Source organism: Anastrepha ludens, chromosome 4 (genome assembly GCF_028408465.1).
Source record: "Anastrepha ludens isolate Willacy chromosome 4, idAnaLude1.1, whole genome shotgun sequence".
NCBI classification, from domain to species: domain Eukaryota; kingdom Metazoa; phylum Arthropoda; class Insecta; order Diptera; family Tephritidae; genus Anastrepha; species Anastrepha ludens.
Window position 1 is genome coordinate 11,688,406 of NC_071500.1, and position 21,555 is coordinate 11,709,960.

General features: G+C 37.2%; 3 protein-coding genes across 10 annotated transcripts in view; 1 reads left to right on the forward strand and 2 right to left on the reverse strand.

The window, feature by feature from the left end:
• LOC128861414 (tyrosine-protein phosphatase non-receptor type 61F) overlaps positions 1–14,481 on the reverse strand; it is a 50,003-nt gene extending 35,522 nt beyond the window's left edge. For 2 of the 6 annotated variants that reach the window (XM_054099548.1, XM_054099547.1), the window contains exon 1: positions 13,738–14,471. In XM_054099548.1, coding sequence (XP_053955523.1) covers positions 13,738–13,896 — 159 coding nt within the window. In that variant the 5' untranslated portion in view covers positions 13,897–14,471. Of the gene's footprint in view, positions 1–13,737 lie in introns of all 6 variants that reach the window. The other 4 variants (XM_054099546.1, XM_054099543.1, XM_054099545.1 and 1 more) reach the window with 3 other exon arrangements.
• On the forward strand, positions 14,478–20,471 carry LOC128861416 (parkin coregulated gene protein homolog). Of its 3 annotated transcripts, none has more exons than XM_054099552.1 (6): positions 14,478–14,567; positions 16,794–16,948; positions 17,024–17,094; positions 17,151–17,333; positions 19,590–19,780; positions 19,843–20,471. In XM_054099552.1, the coding sequence occupies exons 2-6, from the start codon at positions 16,895–16,897 to the stop codon at positions 20,118–20,120; spliced, it is 777 nt and encodes a 258-aa protein (XP_053955527.1). In that variant the 5' UTR covers positions 14,478–14,567; positions 16,794–16,894; the 3' UTR covers positions 20,121–20,471. The 3 variants fall into 3 exon arrangements, with proteins under 3 accessions (XP_053955527.1, XP_053955528.1, XP_053955526.1); XM_054099553.1 differs by lacking the exon at positions 14,478–14,567 and adding an exon at positions 16,621–16,700; XM_054099551.1 differs by lacking the exon at positions 14,478–14,567 and having other exon boundaries at positions 16,711–16,948.
• On the reverse strand, positions 14,585–16,479 carry LOC128861415 (prostaglandin E synthase 2). Its single transcript, XM_054099550.1, has 3 exons — positions 15,639–16,479; positions 15,167–15,573; positions 14,585–15,108 (listed from the first exon to the last, which is right to left on the reverse strand). Exons 1-3 carry the CDS (start codon positions 16,352–16,354, stop codon positions 15,020–15,022), a joined length of 1,212 nt encoding a protein of 403 aa, XP_053955525.1. The 5' UTR covers positions 16,355–16,479; the 3' UTR covers positions 14,585–15,019.
• Positions 20,472–21,555: the final 1,084 nt, after the last annotated feature.

Sequence of the window (21,555 nt, forward strand, 5' to 3'; positions counted from 1 at the left end):
AGTCGATTAAAAAAACAAAATTGTATAAAAGCTGACTTCAGTTGTTTTTAAGGAATTTATTGGACTATCCTCGTACACGCACGAAACAATACAACAACAACTACAAAACAACACTTACTAGCTGTAAGTTCACCAAACACATGACAACCGTCTAGTCGTTTGACTGACCTTCCAGGAATGTTGTTTGCTTTCAATTTAAACGCTTCTATGCTTTTTGTGAGTTTCCGTTCACCTCTTTTCGCTGAAAAGCATAACCAAATATAATTTGAGAGAGAGAGTGCGAAATGTAGAATGGAAGCGAATATTATCCAATGCCTGAGTATTATTTCTTTTAGCACGAAATAAATATTAATCTGTATGAATTTTCTGAGAATCATAACGAGCCTTGCTCAACTGGCATATCTGTGGGAAGTCTGCATGCATATTTCTTTCTTTGTACATTTCTTGCCTTAGGCCAGTGCTTTTCTGAATGCTGTGATGCATATACATAAATATGTATGTATGTATGTATGTACAATATATACTGTCGGTCAAACAAGTTTTAGCCCAGTGAGTTTTTTTACAATACAATATTTTTCATGCTACTTTTTTTTCTAAATTTCGGATGAAGGTATTGTATCGGGTGTGTTTCAGCTGCATGAGACCTATCGATAACGGTTTGACAGCTGAGAATGGCAACTTTGTTGACATTTCTGTTCAGTAAGTTTTGGCAAGTCATTATGATTCGTTTAACGTCAAAAAACGCTTGCAAATAGTGGAAATTTACTTTGAAATAAAAGAGTCTGTTCATGATTTTTATAGAGCGAAGTGTTCAAGAAAACGCCGAAATGCCGATCTGTCGCCGTTGAAAACTTGTTGGCGTTTTAGGTAAGGATCTTGGCTTACGTGCCTATCAAATACAGATCGTGCAAGAACTGCAGCCAAGTGACCATTGCTTGCGTCGCACTTTTTGCTGATTGGGCTCATTTAGATTTATTATTCAGATTAATTGAAAAAAGTAGTCAAAAATAGACTGTTCGAATGGGACATGTAACTCGTTGGATATCGGCTGGATATCATATTCAAACACTAAATGCCATGAAATTATCTACCAGATTTTAATAGAAAAAATTAATTCCAACAATATTTCTGTTTTGTATTAGCATTTTAAGTTCTCAAGCTCTTAAAGAAAACCCCTGATGTAATGAAAAGTGTACAATACTAAAAAAAAAAATAATAAATAAAAAAATCATTAATTTTCTCTTCATTACTTCCCTTCAAGCATTTTATGGAAGAATATTAAAAAAAAATTAAAAATCTCCTGCAATTTTCTGCAACTGGTACACTAGAATTAAATGAACTATAAAACTGCATACCAGAAAAAGAAACTAAGGATTCTGAGATTAAAATTTTGTTGATAATTTGATGCATTTTTTTAATGTTGTATTAAGTTTGAAACCTTAAAACATGCTTTTTTTGTTGCAAACGCAACAAAGCGTAACGCAAATGGAAGAGCTTCAGAACCTCGGAAACTTATAACATCTTTAAGGCTTGCAGACGAGATGTTAACAAATCAATTAGATTCAGTAAACTAAAATACTATGAGCAGCAGTTTAGTACTGCAGTGGGTTCGAAGCAGACGTGGAACAAAATTCGTGCGATCGGGATTGGGAACAAAAATCAACCTATGCTAGATTTATGTGATGTTAATGTAAATGTACTAAATGAGAATTTTGTGTGCTTGCACGGCTCTGTTAATAATATATGTTATGACAATTACAATTCTAATCTTAACGTTGTGATGTCCAGTTTTTGTTTTGAATGTGTCGATGATTGTGAGGTAGTACAGTCCATCCTTAGTGTCAAGTCGAATGACGTTCAATTATATGTTAGTTGTCCCATTAGCTGCATTGACATTTGCATAAGTAATATGAATTCTGACTTGAGCCTCACAAGCAAGTGGGCGTCTGAAAATGGGTTAATTCTTAATCCTGATAAGTCCCAATGCATCGTTATTTACAAAAAATATATCAAGCTCGATGGCTATACACAAGTCAAACTAAATGGCGCTGCGATTAAATATGTGGACAATGTTAAAAATCTAGGGGTTACATTTAATAGAACTTTGACATGGAGCAACCACATTTTTACTGTCATAGGCAAAGTTTATGGTATGCTCCGAAATGTATGGACAACTCAATATTTTACACCAGTAAACACTCGACTGCTACTAGCTAAAACGTATTTGTTACCAATGATACTGTATGGTTGCGAGTTATATACTCCTTGTGATAGTGTGTGTCGTAGTAAGCTTAATGTTTTATATAACAACATTGCTAGATACGTGTATTGTAAAAAACGTTATGACCATATTTCAGTATTCGCGAAAAAAATTGCTTCCGTATCCTTTAACGACTTGCTTAGGTTTAAATGTTTAGTTTTACTCCACAAGATCATAAACACTCAGAAACCCAGATACCTCAAAGATCGACTTATGCCTTCAAAGTCCTGCCGTTCGTTAAACTTAGTCCCGATGAAATACAGTTGCTTGGTGACTGAACGTCAATACTTTGTGTTCTCTGTCCGTCTTTGGAATACCTTACCTTACAAAATTAAACGTATAAAAGAAAGCTCGTGTTTCAAAAATAAATTGCTTCGCCATCTTGCCGAAAATTGCTGAATGTACTTTAAATCACTTCCCATTAATCCCTACTCCTGCTACTACTATTTTTTACCTTACTTTCCTTTTAATACTTTCTCCAACTTATACTTCTTTACTACTATCTGTAATTTTTTATTCTAATTTTAGTTTTGATTTTACTGTTAATCCTTTTATGTAAACTATTCTTAAGGTCAATCATTGTAAAAATAACCTATGGTTGTATGTTTTGACTTTAATAAATAAATAAATATGAATGATTATTTATAAAAAATTAACAAACAAAAATTACCATGAAAAACATTACGAACGTTGGAACAAAAAAACTCAATGTGGTTAAACTTTTTTGACACACTGTATATGTATGTAAGTATACATGTACATTGATTTGCAATACGTTTTTATGCTATTATCGTTTTGAAATACAGTGGCTCACAGCTTATTTCGTGTGGCTGTATGTTAAACTAAAGAATTGTAAAATTATTTTTATTTGATTTACTTTAAAAAAAATTTAAATGCACAATCAAAGATAAATTATTTCTAATTACAAACATGTATAAATGCATTCAAATTTTTTCTGCTTTAGTAGAATATTTACAACAAAAACAGAATACTAGGTAAATTGACGTCACAGCTTATTTCGTGTGTTCACTTTTACCGTTATCGGCGCCAGTAAACCGGTTAGCAATTATAGGAAATTTGTTTTGCATAGTATATTAGATTATATCCTTATTTAGTTTACACATTGAAAATAGTCGGTTGTCCAGCTTAATTTAAAAATACCGTGATGGGTCGTCGTACGTCGATTGAAAGGCGCGAATTAGTGATTACGCATTACAAAAATGGAAAGTCGCAGAAAAAAATTGCTGAAATTGTAAATTTAAGTACTTCCACAGTACAGTACATTATTCAACGCTTTTCTCGTGAAAAAAGAGTGGTTGACAAAGGCCGCCAAGCTCCAAACAAAATTTTTACAGAAGCTGATGAAAGGTGGATATTAAGAAAAATTAAAAAAGACCCACGAATTAGTGCGCCAGCTTTGACAAAAGAGGTTGAAAAAGTATTTGATAAGTCATGTAATCCTGAAACAATAAGAAGAATTCTGCGCAAAGCTGATTTCCATGGTCGTGCAGCTCGAAACAAACCGTTTGTTAATGAGCGTAACAGAAGATTAAGGGTGGAGTTTGCCGAAAACCATGTTAATAAATACCAAACATTTTGGAATGACGTTATTTTCGCCGACGAAAGCAAATTCAACCTCTTTGGTTCCGATGGAAAGTCTTTCGTTTGGCGTAAGCCCAACGCGGAGCTGGACCCGAAGAATCTGCGTGATACAGTAAAACACGGTGGGGGCCATGTAATGGTTTAGGGCTGCATATCAACAGCTGGTGTCGGAAACTTGGTTTTTATCGACGAAATTATGGATAAAACAGTTTATTTGAATTTATTAAAAAATAATTTACTACAAAGTGCTGAAAAATTAGGCATTCGGGACAGGTTCAGGTTCTATCAGGACAATGATCCGAAGCATATGTAAGTCGGAATTAGTGCAACTGTGGCTTATATGGAATTGCCCTCATGTGGTAAAAACGCCAGCACAATCACCTGATCTCAATGTAATTGAGAATTTAAGGAATATTCTGGATCAAAAAATTAGAAAACATAACATAAGCAACAAACAAGATCTAAAAACAGCATTGCAAGAGGAGTGGGAGAAAATATCTCCTGAATACACTGGAAAACTTGTTAGCTCCATGCAATTCCGGTTAAAAGCTGTATTAAAACAAAAAGGCTACCCTACAAAATATTAGATTAGTAAAAACATAATAAATTAAAAAAAAAAAAATCATGTTTTTTCTAGTTTGGTTAAGCACACGAAATAAGGTGTGACGTGGATTTACTTATAATTTTGATTTTGCTGTAAATATATTACTTAAGAAGAAATAATTTAAGTTTATTTATGTAGGTTTGTAACAAGAAATAATTTATCTTTGAATGTACGTTTAAGTTTTTTTTCTAAATAAAGTTTATACACAAATATTAAACTTTTTTATTTTGATAAACGGGCACACGAAATAAGCTGTGAGCCACTGTAGATAAATTATCATTCCATAATGCATTAAACAGATTTGGAAAGCGTTCAGTAATTCAAGAAATTCATGCATGCATAATAATTCAAATTACAAATTAACACACTTTCTTTTTATGGGCCAATAATGCTGAAATGACCGTGTACGGTCAAAAATCAATCAGCGCAGATAGATACCTGAAATTGGTTACACATATTTTAGCCACCACTATGGCGCAGATGAACTGGTAAAAAATTGGGCATGTCCCGCCCTCTTGCCAAAGGAGATTTTTATAATTTACAATTTTTATGGAAAACAAATTTCAACATAATAAAAAAAAAATAAAATAAATAATTGGCGCGTACACTTCTGTTTTGTGTTTGGCCGAGCTCCTCCTCCTATTTGTGGTGTGCGTCTTGATGTTGTTCCACAAATGGAGGGACCTACAGTTTCAAGCCGACTCCGAACGGCAGATATTTTTATGAGGAGCTTTTTCATGGCAGAAATACACTCTCGCTATTAGAAAAATATTTTTATTAATTTTGCTTTCACCGAGATTCGAACCAACGACCTCTCTGTGAATTCCGAATGGTAATCACGCACCAACCCATTCGGCTACGGCGGCCAACATAATAAACATCTGGCATTATTTGTGTTCATGTTGAAATTCGTTTCATTTTCTTTTTTGCCGACATAGACCACAAGGGTCCGCAGTATTACCAGTGTTGTTGGAGTCGTGTTAAACATAGTTCGTGATGCAGGTTCTGGCGTGTTTTAATAAAAGGTTTAAACTTTTGTCAGCAATATCCTTCAGAGATGAAAAGTATACCGAGCCCAGGCAGCTGTAACGAGTTCCGCTTAGAGCAGGACAGTGGTATGCTAACGTACCCCTTTCTTCTTCGCAATGTTACACACGTCGTTCTGAACCAATCCCATTTTAGCTGCTTGATATGGAGTGAGACAATGTTCCGCCAGTACTCCATTCAATATTTTACATTCCTTCCTTGGGAGTGATAAAATAAAGTTGGTTGTTTTCGTGCTGCAAGTTCGTAGTGTTATTTTGGCAATCCTGTCGGAGGGTGAGGCTTTCCATATTGACTGTGCTTCCAGAGTTAGTTCCTCGTCTAATTCCGCCTTCAAAACTGAGAGTGAGGGATATGCGTATGTTCGACTTGCTCATCCTAGGCAAGCGGGTGCCTGCTTTGGGAAGCTCATCAATTCTTTCATTTCCCTCTATTCCTTTGTGTCCTGGTACGCAGTAAACTGTGACGTGTCTATTCTCGCAGAGCTTGTACAGGGTTACACGCACTCCGAGCTAGTCGTTACAGTCATTATTGCTTTAATAGCAGCTTGACTATCGATGAAGTGTTCGTGCGAGTATCGGGGAGGTGAAATTTTCACCGCTGAATTCAGCTGCCTTGGTCACAGCATAGATCTCAGCTTGAAATATGCTACCGTGATTAGGAAGCCTGAAAGATTTGGAGATCAAACTGCGGGCAGAAGACAACCACTCCTACTCCTTCCGTCATTTTGGATCCATCTGTAAAGATATTGCGTATGCGTGGTGATCAGAATCTAAATTCTTCTCCCAACTATTATGTTCTATTACAAAACCAGGCCTCTTGCCAAAGGTTACTTGTGGAATAACGTACTCTGACCTGCCGTTTATTCCCGTGTGTTACTGTGACTACACAACATTTGTGAGAATTGTTCAGTCATTCTCAGTTTTAGTGCAGATCTTTTGGCTGAGTTTCTTACTACTAATTTGATTGGATGCCAGTCGATAATTATTTCTATTACCGCTGTTGGAGTTGTGCTCATAGCGCCAATTACCCATATTTCTGCAATCCTTGCACGCTTTCCAATCTTTTAACGTATGCCAGTCATTTTATCACAAAACCTTCACCAATTTTGTATCTCAAAAACCTCTATACTTTAACTTTACTGAAAAACTCAGCCGAAAGGAATATTTCTACGACATCTGTATGTATAATTAGAGATACTGATCTCCTGCATCGGATATGATCACGCTCTAATCAATATGCCAGCCGGAAGCCTCCGATGTGCCTAGTTTAGCGTCGCGTTACTATATTAGTACCCATTAAAAAAAAAAACTAAAAATTAAAAAAAAAAAACTAAAAATTAAAAAAAAAAAACTAAAAATTAAAAAAAAAAAACTAAAAATTTAAAAAAAAAAAAATTTAAATTAAAAAATAAAAGTAATAATTAAAAAAAAAAACTAAACATTAAAAAAAAACTTAAAATTAAAAAAACAAAAACTAAAAATTTAAAAAAAAAAATTTAAATATAGAAAAAATTTAAATAAATAATACAATTTTTTGTAAACTCCAAAGTTATTTTAAAATTGTCAAAATAGAGAAATGTCATAAAATAAAATTTGAGAACAACTGCTCTAAAAACTCCAATTTACTCTCGATGTGTAAGTAAAAATAAAAGCATATTTTATTCCAATGATTGTTAATCCAATAGTGTTAACAAATACCGCAAGAACAATATAAAGCAGCCGCGCTTATTTTTGCATATTTAAGTAGATTTTGGTTTTGTTACCAAAATTTACGAAAATAAACTCTTACTAGTTCTCGCTTCATTTGTTTAAAGCCGCAATTGCCGCGCTTTCAGCCAATAGTGATGACGAGTTTCTAGCAATGGAACACACGTTAAAACACGAAAAAATATGTGCATTCGTAGAGGAGTGTATTATGACGTAACGATTAGTCAGAAGGTTTCATTATTGACATGACATACAAAGGTATGTATGTAAGTTTATTCCCTGCAGGAAAACCCAAGCAGATTTCTGATTCAATAACCCAAGTTTCAGTCGAAGTCGAACTTCATTCAAAATTACTAGATTTTGCCTCTCGATAAGAATCAAATATCTGACAATGACCAATATATACATATATAGTTTATTTTAATTGATTTTATATTGCACAGTGACAGCCATTAATATTCGGTTTTACTATTTCAATACCTTGAGTTTCTATTTCTTTTAATTAATGTAGCAAACATGAAATTGATGTATCATTAAATGTTGTTGTTGTTGTAGCAGTAACTTTGCCCTGTCAGTGTAGTGTAATCACCGGTCGTCTTCGTCTAGCTCATCTAACAGTAGGCCCAGGAAACTAGCAGTTTCGACGGGTTGGGTCCAGAGGGAGAGGGGTGTTAAATGAGTGGGTTTGTTGGGGCATGTGAAAAGGTGGTTAGTATCGTGCGGGGTGCCTTCACATGCTAGACATATGTTTAGTATGTCGTGGTCGATTCTGGATAAGTAGGAGTTTAACCTGCAACAGTATCCAGAACGTAATTGTGCCAAGGTTACGCGGGACACTCGGGGAAGTTGGACCTCTTCGTCTGCGATTGGTGGTGGTTGGATTCCGATAACGGCATTCGGGGGTCGGGAGCTTAAGAAGGCGGTGAAAGCCTCCCGATGAATGTCGTTTATGGCCTGTCTGTACACTGTCCGATCCAGTAGCTGTCTGTATGTTTTGTCTAGGATCTCGTCCGCGTAGTTGAGGAAATGCTTCCTGATGTGCCTGGGAGGTGGCTCAGGCTCAAGCAGGTGTCTGCATGGGTTAGGTCTGCGGTAGCACCCTAGCAGAAACTGCTTACTAAGCAATTTGTTATGCTCCTTAACAGGCAGCATAAGGCCCTCATCGTGTAGGTGTTTTACCGGTGACATCATAAGACATCCTGTTGCGGTCCTTAATGCATTGTTTTGGCAGGTCTGAAGCGTCGTCTACTGCGAATCACTGGTTTCAGGCGAGCAGACAGGCGGAGCATAGTTTAGAACCGGTCGGCCTATTGCTTTAAAAGTCGACAGCAACATTTCCTTGTCTTTGCTCCAAGTGCTGCCGGCAAACGACTTGAGAACCTTGTTGCGATTCTGTACTTTAGGTTGAATAGCGGTTGTATGCGCTGAGAAGGAGAGCAAGCTGTCAAAGGTAACTCCCAATATTTTGGGGTTGTTAACCGTCGGAATTTGTGTGTAATCGACTTTCACCTTGAGTTGTAGCTTGACCTCCTTTGTACATGTGGTGAAAAGGGTCGCCGTGGATTTAATGGGGGTGAGTTGTAAGTTCCTCGCAGTGAAGAAGCGAGAAAGCCTGGCGATGTAGTCGCTTACTTTGGAGCATAGGTCATCAATGTCATTGCCCGACGCCATTATCGTGAAATCGTCGGCGTATGAGACCAGGGAGGCTCCCTCTTATGGCTGGGGAGTTTTGAAATATAGAAATTGAAAAGCAAGAAATTGAAAGCACCTTGCTTTATTTTCTGGTTTAGATGTTTGATCTCGAAATATCACAGACGAATGATGACCACTCAGGAGTTCGCGGTCCACCTCATCAGCCTGGGCGGGAGTGTCGACTGTAAATGTTTCCTTAAATCTTTAATGATGTTTACACTATTTAATTGTGTTGAAATTTTTATTTCTGAATTATTAAAAAAAATTCTACATCGGAGCAGATTCAGTTAACAATTTTTCAGCGCAAAAAATGTGAAATCTACAACAAAATTGCAGAAATTGTTAATAATTGCCAGAATCTAATAATAACTCGAGGTATTATTCGACGATGCAGAAACGAGAGAAGAGAAAATCTATTAAACCTGCTAAGTCAAATCAGTTCAATGAAAGAGAGCAGAGTGCAAAAAAATAAAGGCTAAGCCCAGCTTGACTGCGAAGAAAATCGCCACAGAGGTAGCTTGCATCAGCCTCTACAGCAAGGACTTTTAATTCTAGGGGTTATAATGGACGCAAGCCTTTAGTCCAATTGAAGAATAGGCAAGCGCGTATTAAATGCGCTTGTGGGCCGACGTTTTATTTTCTGATGAGAGCAAATATAGTTTTGGATCTGATGGCAAAACCTAATGAAAACTTCAAACACTCGATTTTTTTAGTTGCTGAGTAGAAAAATATACCCCAACGCGAGCCAGATTTGGCTCCCAGCGACTACTGGACTACTACACAGACCTACAAAATTGCTCGCTGGTAAGAAATTTCGCTCGAACTCGCTGGTTACAAAATTGCTGGTAAAACGCAGAATATAATTGTTGATGTGATCCACTTGTGATGTGAAACCAAATGGCCTCTGGTGACGATACAGCATGCTTGACTGAGCTTTGTATGTGTTAGTGCAGTCGGGTGGCGTCGTGTCACACATACTTGTTGTCGGTAAAAATCAAAAATTTTAGATATTAGCGTCAAGCACCCGACACGCACACATATAAAGTTCTTGTCAAACAATGCTTGACCGTCACCAGAGGCCAAAAGAGATGCACAACGGTTTAGAAACAATCGATTTTCTTGCGGGGCATGTACAGATATTTTAGAGATAAAGGGTTTTCCAATAAGAGGTGTTATTTTTATGTTCAAAGAAAAATGCTACTTTTTAATACAAATGATCGGATGTTTATTTCATTACAAAGAGGACGGTATGCCGTTAATAGTGGAAAATAACATCAGGCAAATGACCACCACGACCACGCTTACAGGACAATGTCTTTTTCATGAAATTTTCCATAACTGAATTGCAAAGTGGCTGCCCTATGTGCTCGATAGCCTCACGAATTCCATCTTTGAGGTCTTGAATCGACCCTGGGCTGTTGGCGTAGACCTTCTCTTTCACGTGGCCTCAAAGAAAAAAAGTCACAAAGTGTTAAATCACAAGACCTCGGTGGCCAATTGTGATCACCTCTTCAAGTGATAACACGGTCCGGAAACTTTTCCCGTAAAAGATCAATGGTTTCGTTGCTTGTGTGGCACGTAGCGCCGTCTTGTTGAAAATAAACGTTGTCCAGAGCAATACCATCCAATTCCGGCCATAAAAAATTGTTAATCATCTCTGAATAGCGATAGATAACACCTGTTATTGGAAAACCCTTTAGCTGACATACATACATATGTACATATGCATGTTACGCATATACATATATAGCCTTATGTGAATACGACTTCAATCACCTTTCATTTGAGTTTCGTAGAAGTAGTTACAGTTTCTAAAATTAAATAGCCTTTGATAACCTGACATATATACATACATATATGTACATATGTACGCTTTTGTAATAGCCTTGACACATGGTGGCGTTAATTGGGATTAACAACTTAATTTGGAATTGTTTCACACTCCAATTTTAATTAGAATTAACTACACCAGTAGAAGCTTTTTCATGGCAGAAACACACTCGGAGGTTTGCCATTGCCAGCCGAGAGGCGACCGCTATTAGAACATTTTTTTTCTTAATTTTGGTGTTTCACAGAGATTCGAACCAACGTTCTCTCTGTGAATTCCGACGCACCAACCCACTCGGCTATGGCGGCCGCCTGTTAATTTTTTTTTATAAATTTTGATTTTTTTTTATAAAAACCTTTAAAAGTTATTTGCAGGGAAACAAGTTTTTTCGTTTTTTGCGAAAAGTTTTTATCTTTACTTCAGATTTTTGACATTTTCTGTATAGAATTTGCGCCTGCTGCTTTTGCAATTTGATCACGGCCGTTGCAGTTGTATTGAAAGTTTGCTGCACGTTTGCTTATTAAGATTGTTGTTGATCCCTTTTTATTCCCGGCCCCCATCGCATTTTATACCCCGTTTACTAAAGCGCATTCATACACGGTGATATCTTGAGAGCAAGTGAAATGTTTTGTTTTTTGTTTTTTTTTTGTGTTTCATTTGTTTGAATACACTCCACTAGGAATCTTGACATTCACCACACCTAATTGCATTAGTTTGGGGAAAAAGAAATCCATTATTCTCTCGGTGGTTGGCTGTAGTGATCGATATCTCGTAAATTATTGATCAAACAATTTAAAGTTTATGCTCGTTGTCAAGGTGACATTTCACAAGAAAACCTCTTTTTACTGGTCTTGGTTTGTTCCATTCAGTTGTGAGTTACAGGAAGTTAATAATGGAAGTCAACAAAGAGATAATTCGGTGCATTCTACATTTTTTCATTAATAAAGTCGAAAATGCCAGCCAAGCCGCTGAAATTGTGAACGGTGCCGTTACTGAACAGCTAATTTCATGCAATTTTGGTTTCGTCGATGCCGGTGAGGAATTTTTGGTTCTAAAGAAAATGTCGGTAAAATCACAGAAATAATTGAAGTTGATCGGCATGTTAGTAGATGTAGCATCGACCATAAAACAATTTTTAAACATTTGCGCAAAAATTTTACGCAAAAACAATGGATATCTTTTTCCCCAAACAAATATGTATAAGATACAGGGTGGCTGATGAAAGCCGCTACCAAAAAAAAATTGAATAACTTTTTTTCTTTTTAAGTTATCTGTTCCATTTTTGTTTTAATTTGCAGATTGATCTTTAAAATTTATTAAAATGGATAACTGGGACACGCAAACAAGAATTTGGATAGTCCGCCGCTATCACGCACTGGAGTCCGTAGTTTTGGTACAGAGAGAGTACAGGCGGATGTTTGGCGGCGATCCCCCCGAGCAGATGGACCATAATGAGACTGGTGAATAATTTTGCTGAGCAAGGAACAGTCGCAAGAAGGCCTTATCATCGAAACCCACCAGTTCGGACGGAGGAAACGATCGCTGCTGTAGCTGCAGCTATACAAAGCAATCCAAGGGTTTTTAACAAGAAGCTTATCTGCTCAACTTGGTGTCAGCCGACAGTCTTTGCAAACAATAATGCACAAAGATTTAGACTTATTTCCCTACAAAATTCAAATGGTTAACAAACTGAATGCAGCAGACTTGCCGATTCGCTTGGAATTTTGCCAGAAGATCCTGCAAATGGTGGAAGAAGACCAAAACATGTTAAACTGCCTTTTCATGTCTGATGAGGCCCATTTCGATTTAAACGGCAATGTGAACAAACAAAATTGTCGAATATGGAGTACTTCTAACCCACAGATACTCCACGAGACGGGATTGCATCCTCTTCGCGTGACAGTGTGGTGTGCGGTGTCTTCACGCTGTATTGTTGGGCCTTATTTTTTTTGAAGAAAATGGTCACACCGTTACGGTTACTGGAGACCGTTATTTGAAAATGCTGAAAGAATTTTTCTATCCAGAACTACGCCGAAAGAGAATTCCTTTCAACTCTGTGTGGTTTCAACAAGATGGGGCAACGTCTCACCTAGCCCAGACTGTTATGACAGAGTTGCGACGAAAATTTCCCAATAAACTGATTTCAAGAAACTCCGAATTTCGTTGGCCCCCCAGGTCGCCTGACCTTATTGCACCTGACTTTTTCTTGTGGGGTTTATGTAAACAAGAAGTTTATAAAACAAAGCCAACAAATTTGGATGAACTAAAACAATCCATTCAGGCAACAATTGCGGCTATTCCTGTCGCAACTCTCAAAGCAGCAATGAACAACTTTTTACTAAGATGCCGCACTTGTGTCAACGAGCATGGGGGGCATTTAAATTCAATTATTTTTAAAACTAGTTAAGCTACATTTAATAAAATTTAATGACCTTCAACTTGAAAGAAAAATAAATGAATTCCATACACTAAAAAAAAGTTATTTGAGTTTCTTAATGTAGCAAAATTCATCAGCCACCCTGTACATTAAAATCTTGTTTTTGTATTACTGCTAAGGATTCGTCTTCCAGTATACTTATTAGTTTCCTGCGAAAGGAAGAAATTATAGATTTCGATTGTGATGTGTAGTTCACACACACCGGCAACCAGTACACAAGTAAAAAAGAACTGAGAACCGCTAGATTGGTGTCCATAAATACATTCACACTTTCGCACATATAATGTTAGCTAGTTCGCGTACTGTGTTTTCTTTGCTAATTCCTCAATGTTTTGTTGGATGAAAACAAAAAACAAAAAGTAACTGTATAGAAGACGAAGGATATTACAAGAAGGAGGTACCAAGTGCTTAACGTTAGCATTAACGGATTTGTTGAATACAGTTGCAATGGACCTTCTCAACATATTCAGCAACAAATATATTTCCAGATATATGAATATATTGAAATGCAAATGATAGGAGTATTCACCCTATCGCTTGTGTGTTTTGTTTATTGTTTACCTGGTAGAATCTAAGCCAGCCCTGACCATTGGCAATTCTATTATACTCCGCTTCGATGCTACCGCTCATGTCGATATCGCCTTCCGCTGTGGTGTTCCCGGCATTAGCAGTGTCTTCATGGCTTACTGAGGTATCACTCTTATTCGTCGGTGAAGCCATTATTTAACCTTTTCGCTTCGTTTTATATTCAGTTTTCTGCTTAATGTGTTATTTCAGTAATTCAATAAAAATGTTTTTATTCGCAGCAGCTGGCCACTTTTTCCCCGTTGAGTTAGAGCGATGCGGCTTTATTCCAACGATATACGTCAAAAAGCCAGTTTGGTGAAAAACTAAATCGTATTCGTTTATGCCACTAATTGAAACAAAAAAAACTGTGCAATTGCAAAATGAAATGTGGCGATTACAACGATGGGTTGTTTCCACGGTGGTCAAGGCAGATATTGGCAACACAATTTCAATAATTTTGTTGCTTTGTATTGTAGATTAGAAAAAAATCAAGTCGCACACTTTAGTAATAAAAAAAAAAGCAAAGAACTTGTCGCGGCACACCGAGTTCTTCGAAATTAATTTCCTAAATTGGCGAAAGGAAATCACGCGCATAATATTCGTCACACCACAATAGAAATTTCTTCGTACCAGTTTACACTTTTTGTTAATCGTACTTTTTCATTTTGCAAATAAAAATTAAGCAATATAAAAAATTTCGCAGTTTTAGTTCCTCGATCTCTTTTTGTCTGATGGCTGTGTATCGTAAAGTGTTTCTGTGTAAAACATTGCATGGTCGCATTTTAAAGTAACATAAGATGTTGCCAGTCTCAAATCAGTGTGTGGTGAGTAAAAGGCAGGGTGACTAAGATAATGTTAGCTTTATTTTATTAGGTTTTGAAAAACATGACTTTATATTTATAAAAACAACAGCAAATCATGCATATTTGATATCGAAATAAAGTAGCTTAGCGTCATTTAAGCGTGATTTATTTATACAACAATAATAATTTTGTAATAGTAACAATTTTGGTATTTCCAAGCACGCCAAAAATATGGTAATAAATGAATTGTATAAAAACCTTTGATACTGCCTGCAGCGGCAGCCATCGTTAAGACACACTTTTTTCACTTTCAAATAAATTTTTCGAAAGCAACTTTAATCATTTTATTACATTTTTATAGTGTGCGCAATAAAGTGAAAAAAAAACTTATATTCATTTAATCTTTATAATATTTTCTGTGAAAGTAAAACCGTTAAACCAATTTCTTGGCACTCTTAACCGTGTATGTAGCACTAAGCAGGGAGCGGAACCAAATCTTTTCGCCTTATTAAATTACCACGATTATGGTCAACCAATTCCTTTAAATTATTATACCATACGCCTGTAAAAATAGAAAATAAATTATACAATTTGTTACGTTTCACTGACGGATGTAATACCAATTTTCGTATTTGCCATGCAATCTCCAAACGCTTCACAACCTTCCATGCTGTTAAGTACTCCAAACACCGACAGATCGGCTAGATTTGGGCGATCACCTCCCATGAATTTCTGCTTACGCTTTTCCAATTCTTTAGTCCACTTATCAAGGGCATCATATATATGTGTTCGTACATCGTCGGAGAGGCCATGCCGGCGTTTCAACATTTTGCTTATACCCCACATAGCAATGGCACCAACATTAACCATTAAGTTGCGCTCCCATGAGGGGAAGTAAATATCCCACTCTCCAGCCTTTGAAAACCATTCAAACGTTTCACGAGCCTCGCCTAGAGTACGGTAGCAGTTAGGTGATATAAGATGCACAAGATGTGAATCCGCCCATGTGCGCCACTTTCTCTCATTCCTGCGAGATACCCAAAAATAAATAAAAATTATTTACACCGATTTAGCTAATCTCGTCTCACTCACTCCTGCATATCTTGAGTAACATGTTTTGGCGTTTTATCCTGATACATAAGAAAGTACTTGTTCAGTATGTCCAGCCGTTTTTTACCGTCGTCGTCGAAAAATGTTATTGTTGGGTAGAAACTTGCCAAATAACCTATATCAGTTTGTTTGTCATTTAAATATGAAGCCAGCAGGGATATAATAGCGCTCGAATCGGTCAATTGTATATAACGTCCGTCGTCTTGCTGCACCAATACCATAGGAACTTTTTTTTGTTCGGACCATTTTATATCTTGTCGCAATACTGCATCCACTTCGACCACTGAGTACGATATGCCCATGTAATCGAGAAAAGCGCGTACCTTGCAACAGAACGGACAGGCTTGGTACTGAAACAGTATTATTTTTAAATTGGAATCATCACGCGGATTAACGTATTTCTTTGTTATTCTAATATCAGGTAGGTCTCGTAGAATTTTCGGTGGTATACGTTGGTGTTCCATGTGCGAACCCTTATCCTTCCAATTCCCATATATAGAATATGCCGTACCAGAAGCGGCACCAATGCCTGCTCCGATTAGAGCCAATTTAAATGTACTGGTCGGTTTTGGAGTAAGCTGCGACGCATAATGCCTATACTGCTGGCCAATTGCCCGGTACACAGGTAACACGTTGCCGAAAATTGGACGCGATCCACTACATGTTACAAGTCGCCGACTTATACGCAAAGTCGACATTGCCGCGAGTTTTGACAAAATCTTCAGAAAGTAAATTAATTTAAATAAAATGTGTTACTTAATACCGAGCGGAAAATTATTGAAGATAATAATTTTGACTAGAATCAAACTTGATGTGGCCTCTTCGTTAATCAGCTGTTTCAGAACTTTGGCGATGCCAACTAAGGCAGATCACGGCAATCAGTGACATTTAGCGGCGGCTATTCACCATAATTTTATTTTTTTACTGAAATTCGTTTTAAATGGAATTGAAAATCAAAACAACTATCAGAATCAAAACGCCAGTAATGATTTTCAATTTATTCCAATGAAATTTCATTTTAAAAAGGCAACATACACTTCCAGTGTCAGTAAAATATATTTCGGAAAATATTTTTAAAGCCATTGAATTAAAATTTCTAATTACACATTTTCGGCATTTTTATTATGTACATTTCAGTGTGAAAATATATTACGGCACAAATTTCACATATCACAGAATCACAAATATAAGCGGGCAATTAGGAATAAAGGCAATAGTCTAACGATACAAAACAAATAATGCACATATCAGGAAAGGATTGTCGTAATATTTTTTATCGGGGGAAAAATCTCGTAAGTATTCGCATGCGTCTACATTCACCACATAAATTGCAAAATTATATTTTATTTAAAAAAATTGTGTCAAAGCCTCTACGTTCGGTTCCTGCCTTTACATATCAGGCGCTGCAGAAGAATACCATAGTGGAACCACCGCCAAGGTGAGACTTTCATCATCCAAACTAAAAAGTCAATATTTAATCCAAAATTCGTATAGAATTTATATATACAAAAAAAAACCTGTAAAGGGGACAATGTTCAAAATGTATTTTCGCCGTGGTGATATACCGGTAGCCAAAAGAATTAAAGGTAGTGGGGAGGGTGCTACGGGAACAGTAAAATGGTTTTGTGATCCGAAGGACCTTGACTACTGTTATTACTTGCCAATATTTGTAGATGGGTATGTACATATTATTCACATACATATTTATTTTATCAAAGTAAATTTTGTTGTACTCAGAGCTACACGAAGATTCCTACTGTGATAGTGGTGTTGTTGTAATGCCCACGTACTGTTTCCCATATACGCGTATTGAGCTGAGTGCAGTAATAGTCCTTGACTCAAGGCGAATTCATTAAAGGTGGTGGCACTAGACCAACAACAACGTTTTTTACATTAGCATGCTACGGCAGGCTAAAAAGCCCATTTTATTTAGAGCTCTGGAAAGAGGATAGATAGTCAAGGAGGAAAGGAAAAAAGTATCAGAGAAAGATATAGGAAAGAATAGAGACAGACACAGAGGTAGTTAGTCCTGTGAGAATTTTCAGATTCTTTGGTAAATAGAAGTTCAACTGTTCTTAGAAATTTTAGTTATAGGTATATACATTTTGCTTTTATTCTATTAAGGGTTGAAATTAGAATGGGCGAAATCGACCATCCGGTATAAGTGTACTGCGACAACAACAACAACATACCGATATATTTCAATGATTTAAAGTAGTTATATTCTAGCAACTCATAAGCCCATAAATATTACTCATTCTCACGCGCAGAGAAAGTGCTCAGTGCTATCCGCCTCCTAGAAGCAAAACAGGCAAATCGGGCCCTCAATGATTTCCATGGTGGTCATATGCTGACCCCATGGGTTGTGTCCTGTAATAATACCACCATCAACCGAACGTCTTTCCTTAGAAAGTTTTAGTAGAAAGTTTGACAGTTTTCTGTTCGCACTTGTCACAAAATTCTTTGCAGTTCTGCAGCATTCTAGACCGGACCATCGCTCTTTATGTAGATTGCCTACATAATCGCTGGTCATGATTCCTGCGGAACTGGTTCCGATTATTGGCCTTGTGGGGTACCGCTGATCCACGGTTGGCCAATTCATCGGCAATTTCGTTTCCTTATACACCGGAGCGTCATGGAACTCATATAAGTACAAGCCTGTTATGTCTTGCGACAGAATTAAGTTTCTTCTTACATTCTTGAACAATCTTTGAGGTTTGCTTCGTGTTATCCAGGGCTTTCAGTGCAGCCTGACTGTCACTGAAAGCTCCAATCTGTTTCCCGCTCCATCTCTCGATTATCCATTTGGCTACTTTCAGGATAGCTAAAATTTTCGTTTGGAAAACAGTTTATATTTCCCCCATAGCATAGTGATACTTATTACTATCGTTTAAGTACCATCCGGCTCCGGACCCTACTTCATTCTTGCATCCATCGGTAAAGAAAATATCCGTCAAACCTCCCTGAATGCGTGATTTGAGTATCAGGTCATCTTTAGGTGCCAAAAACAGTAGATACTGCTCAGATAGCAACTTAAAGATTTCTCTGTGTCCCGAAGTTCCGTCTTCGTGCCCAAAACCATATTTATGGAGTATACACATTGCTTCCTGTTGTATCTTAAGATCCAAGGGGAACAAATCCAGCATAGCATTTAGAGCATCGCCAGATGTTGTACTCATGACACCCGTAATGCATGCGACTTTATGTTAGCGAAACAACTTGGATTTATATTCGGCCAAGGACTGTCATTACAGCATCACTCCCACACTGAAGGGAAATGCTTCTGCTGTTACAATAATCACTGGATACAAATTCTGGTCATTCTGGGAGCATAAACCATTCGATATTTTTATGCTCGTGAGAACTTTTGCATTAGTGTTACTTACATAATGATGAGAAGTTCAATTGTTCTAAGAAATTTTGGTTATACATATATACATTTTCCTTTTATTCTCGATATTACGGGTTGAAATTAGAATGGGCGAAATCGACCAACCGGTATAAGTATACTGCGACAACAACAACAATATTCCAACAGCTCATAAACCCCAAAATAATTTAACTCGCTACTTTAACCCACTCTCCACACCCTTTTCCAGTTACACGTTTTTCGTTCGTAACATAGTTCGTCATTTTCTTTTTCTGTTGATCTACAAATCGTTGTTGTTGGTCTAGCACCACCATCTTGCTTCTACCTACTACTCGCACTCGGGAGGATATAATTTGCAGAGAAATGTTACTGTTAATGCTAACGTTCTCTGTAGTTTGTTTGTATGAACGCGGCCCAATAACAAATCTGCATATACGAGTACAGAAACCATCGAGTACTCGTATGTACATATTTTGGGACTGTATTTTATAAGATTGTTTGATGTATTTGAGTTGTATGACATTTATTAGAATTTCTCTTTATGCTAATGGTTTTTAATTCAGTTTAGCGGATAGCGACATTGATATACGTTCATTGGCACAGGAAGCTGCAATGGATCTGATACTAAAAGCACCACACAAAATATTGCCGGTTCTGCCAAAATTGATACTTCCACTTAAAAGGGCGTTCAACACGCACGATAAACGAATAATAATATCAGCACTAAAGGTATTGCAGACTATGGTTTTGGTTGGTAGGTTAAAAACCTGATAGTAAATATTAGCAGTCATTAAAATACGATACGTTCCACCGTAGGGCCATGTGTTGGCCAAGCACTTGTTCCATATTACCGCCAGCTTTTAGCAGTTTGCAATTTATATAAAAACATCAACGTTAACCTGGGTTCTGGTGTAGACCCTGATCGTAGTCGTCGTATTGGTGATGTAATTGAAGACACCCTGTCTTTGTTGGAGACCTGCGGAGGAGCAAACGCCTTCATCAACATCAAATACATGATTCCCACCTATGAGAGTAGTACGCATCCGATATGTACGCCGTCGGCCGGTAAATTTGGTGTTGACACAACCAAATGAAATAGGCCGAGTTCAAAATAATAGTTATAGAGGTTTATTTACAAGGGGGAAGGAAATTATAAAGTTCAAACATAGCAAAATACATACATACATATATACGCAATATGTACGCAATCAAATACGTTAGCAGCCTTTCTTTGAGCGGACACTCTAAAACACTATTGATTAAAATTCCGCAGTTGGTAGATTTTTATTTACTATACGCATTTAATTTAGGGAAAATCTATGGTTTTTTGAATTTTTAAAATATGTATTTAGTTTAACATTGGATGATATGTACATACATATATTTATCTGTAATATATTTGAAAAAATAATAAATTCAAAATCCAGAACTGTTAAAACTATGTACATATTTCGTTTTTATTTCTTCTTCTTCTTTTTGTTTGGCGTGATAATCGCCTAAGCAACTTTGCCCGCATTTAACAAAGCGCGCCGGTTGGGCACACCAAGTGAAGTCAAACCCTTCTGCACCTGACCTTTCCAACGCTAAGGAGGCCTTTCTCTTCCGCTGCTACCACCAGCTTGTACCTCATCGAATACTTTTAGAGCCGGGAGTCTTTTTATCTATTCGGGCGACATGACCTAATCGACGATTAAAAACGTCTCACTGTCAGCGAGTCACTGCCTGAAACCTCACTTGGTATTGAATTGCGCGGAGAGGTCTTTCCCAATTCTGACAGGGTCGCTGATTTTGTTCAACTTTATCTCTCACAGCCGTATTAGTTTTTCAGAGATATCAAACTCAGACATCGCGGCATACAGGCAATTCCTTTCCCTAGCTGTCAAATATGGCCTTGAAAACGACAAAAATATGGCTTGGGTCGATTCTCCTTTCATGGGTATTTTCCCAAGACTTGGCGTATTGTAAACATCTAGTCAGGTGTGGATGTTCCAGGTCTAAAGCCACACTGAAAAGGTCCAATCAGTTGATTGATGGCAGGCTTCAGTCTTTTGAATTAAAGAGCCTTGTACGCAATGTTTAAGAGACAAATTCCGCGCTAGTTGGCACAGATTGCAGGATCAATCAAGGATTTTTATGAATTGCGTGGACCACACTCAAACTCCAAGGCATACATTCACCTGACCATATTTAGCATAGAAATAGCGGTACGACAGTATCGGAGTTAACGATTGGGGAATCGGGATGTTCACATTCGCTGTGGCATCCAAAGTTGTCACTATTCAGCGAGTTTGAGATGTGTTCCCTCCATAATTGAAGTTTGCTCTAGACGTCTGAGACCAGATCGCCGTCTTTGTGTTTATAGGAAAACGCGCCGGTCTTGAAACCTTCTGTAAGCCGCCGAACTTTCTGGTAGAATTTTCGGGTGTTTTTCATATTGACCAGCTTTTCTAGCTCTTTGCATTCATGTAATTGGCCACTTGTTTCGTATTTCTGTTAATACGTCTCTCTTTCTTTCTAAACTTCCGGTAG

What these genes read in the sequence shown, in the direction of transcription:
- LOC128861415 (XM_054099550.1), bottom strand. Translation starts at nt 16,354, where the DNA reads ATGTCGACTTTGCGTATAAGTCGGCGACTTGTAACATGTAGTGGATCG. An exon ending in GTTACTCAAGATATGCAGGA is followed by an intron (nt 15,574 to 15,638) that starts GTGAGTGAGACG and finishes GGTATCTCGCAG; the next exon opens with GAATGAGAGAAAGTGGCGCA. An exon ending in CATGGCAAATACGAAAATTG is followed by an intron (nt 15,109 to 15,166) that starts GTATTACATCCG and finishes CTATTTTTACAG; the next exon opens with GCGTATGGTATAATAATTTA.
- LOC128861416 (XM_054099552.1), top strand. Translation starts at nt 16,895, where the DNA reads ATGCACATATCAGGAAAGGATTGTCGTAATATTTTTTATCGGGGGAAA. An exon ending in TTTATCGGGGGAAAAATCTC is followed by an intron (nt 16,949 to 17,023) that starts GTAAGTATTCGC and finishes ATTGTGTCAAAG; the next exon opens with CCTCTACGTTCGGTTCCTGC. An exon ending in ATAGTGGAACCACCGCCAAG is followed by an intron (nt 17,095 to 17,150) that starts GTGAGACTTTCA and finishes AAATTCGTATAG; the next exon opens with AATTTATATATACAAAAAAA.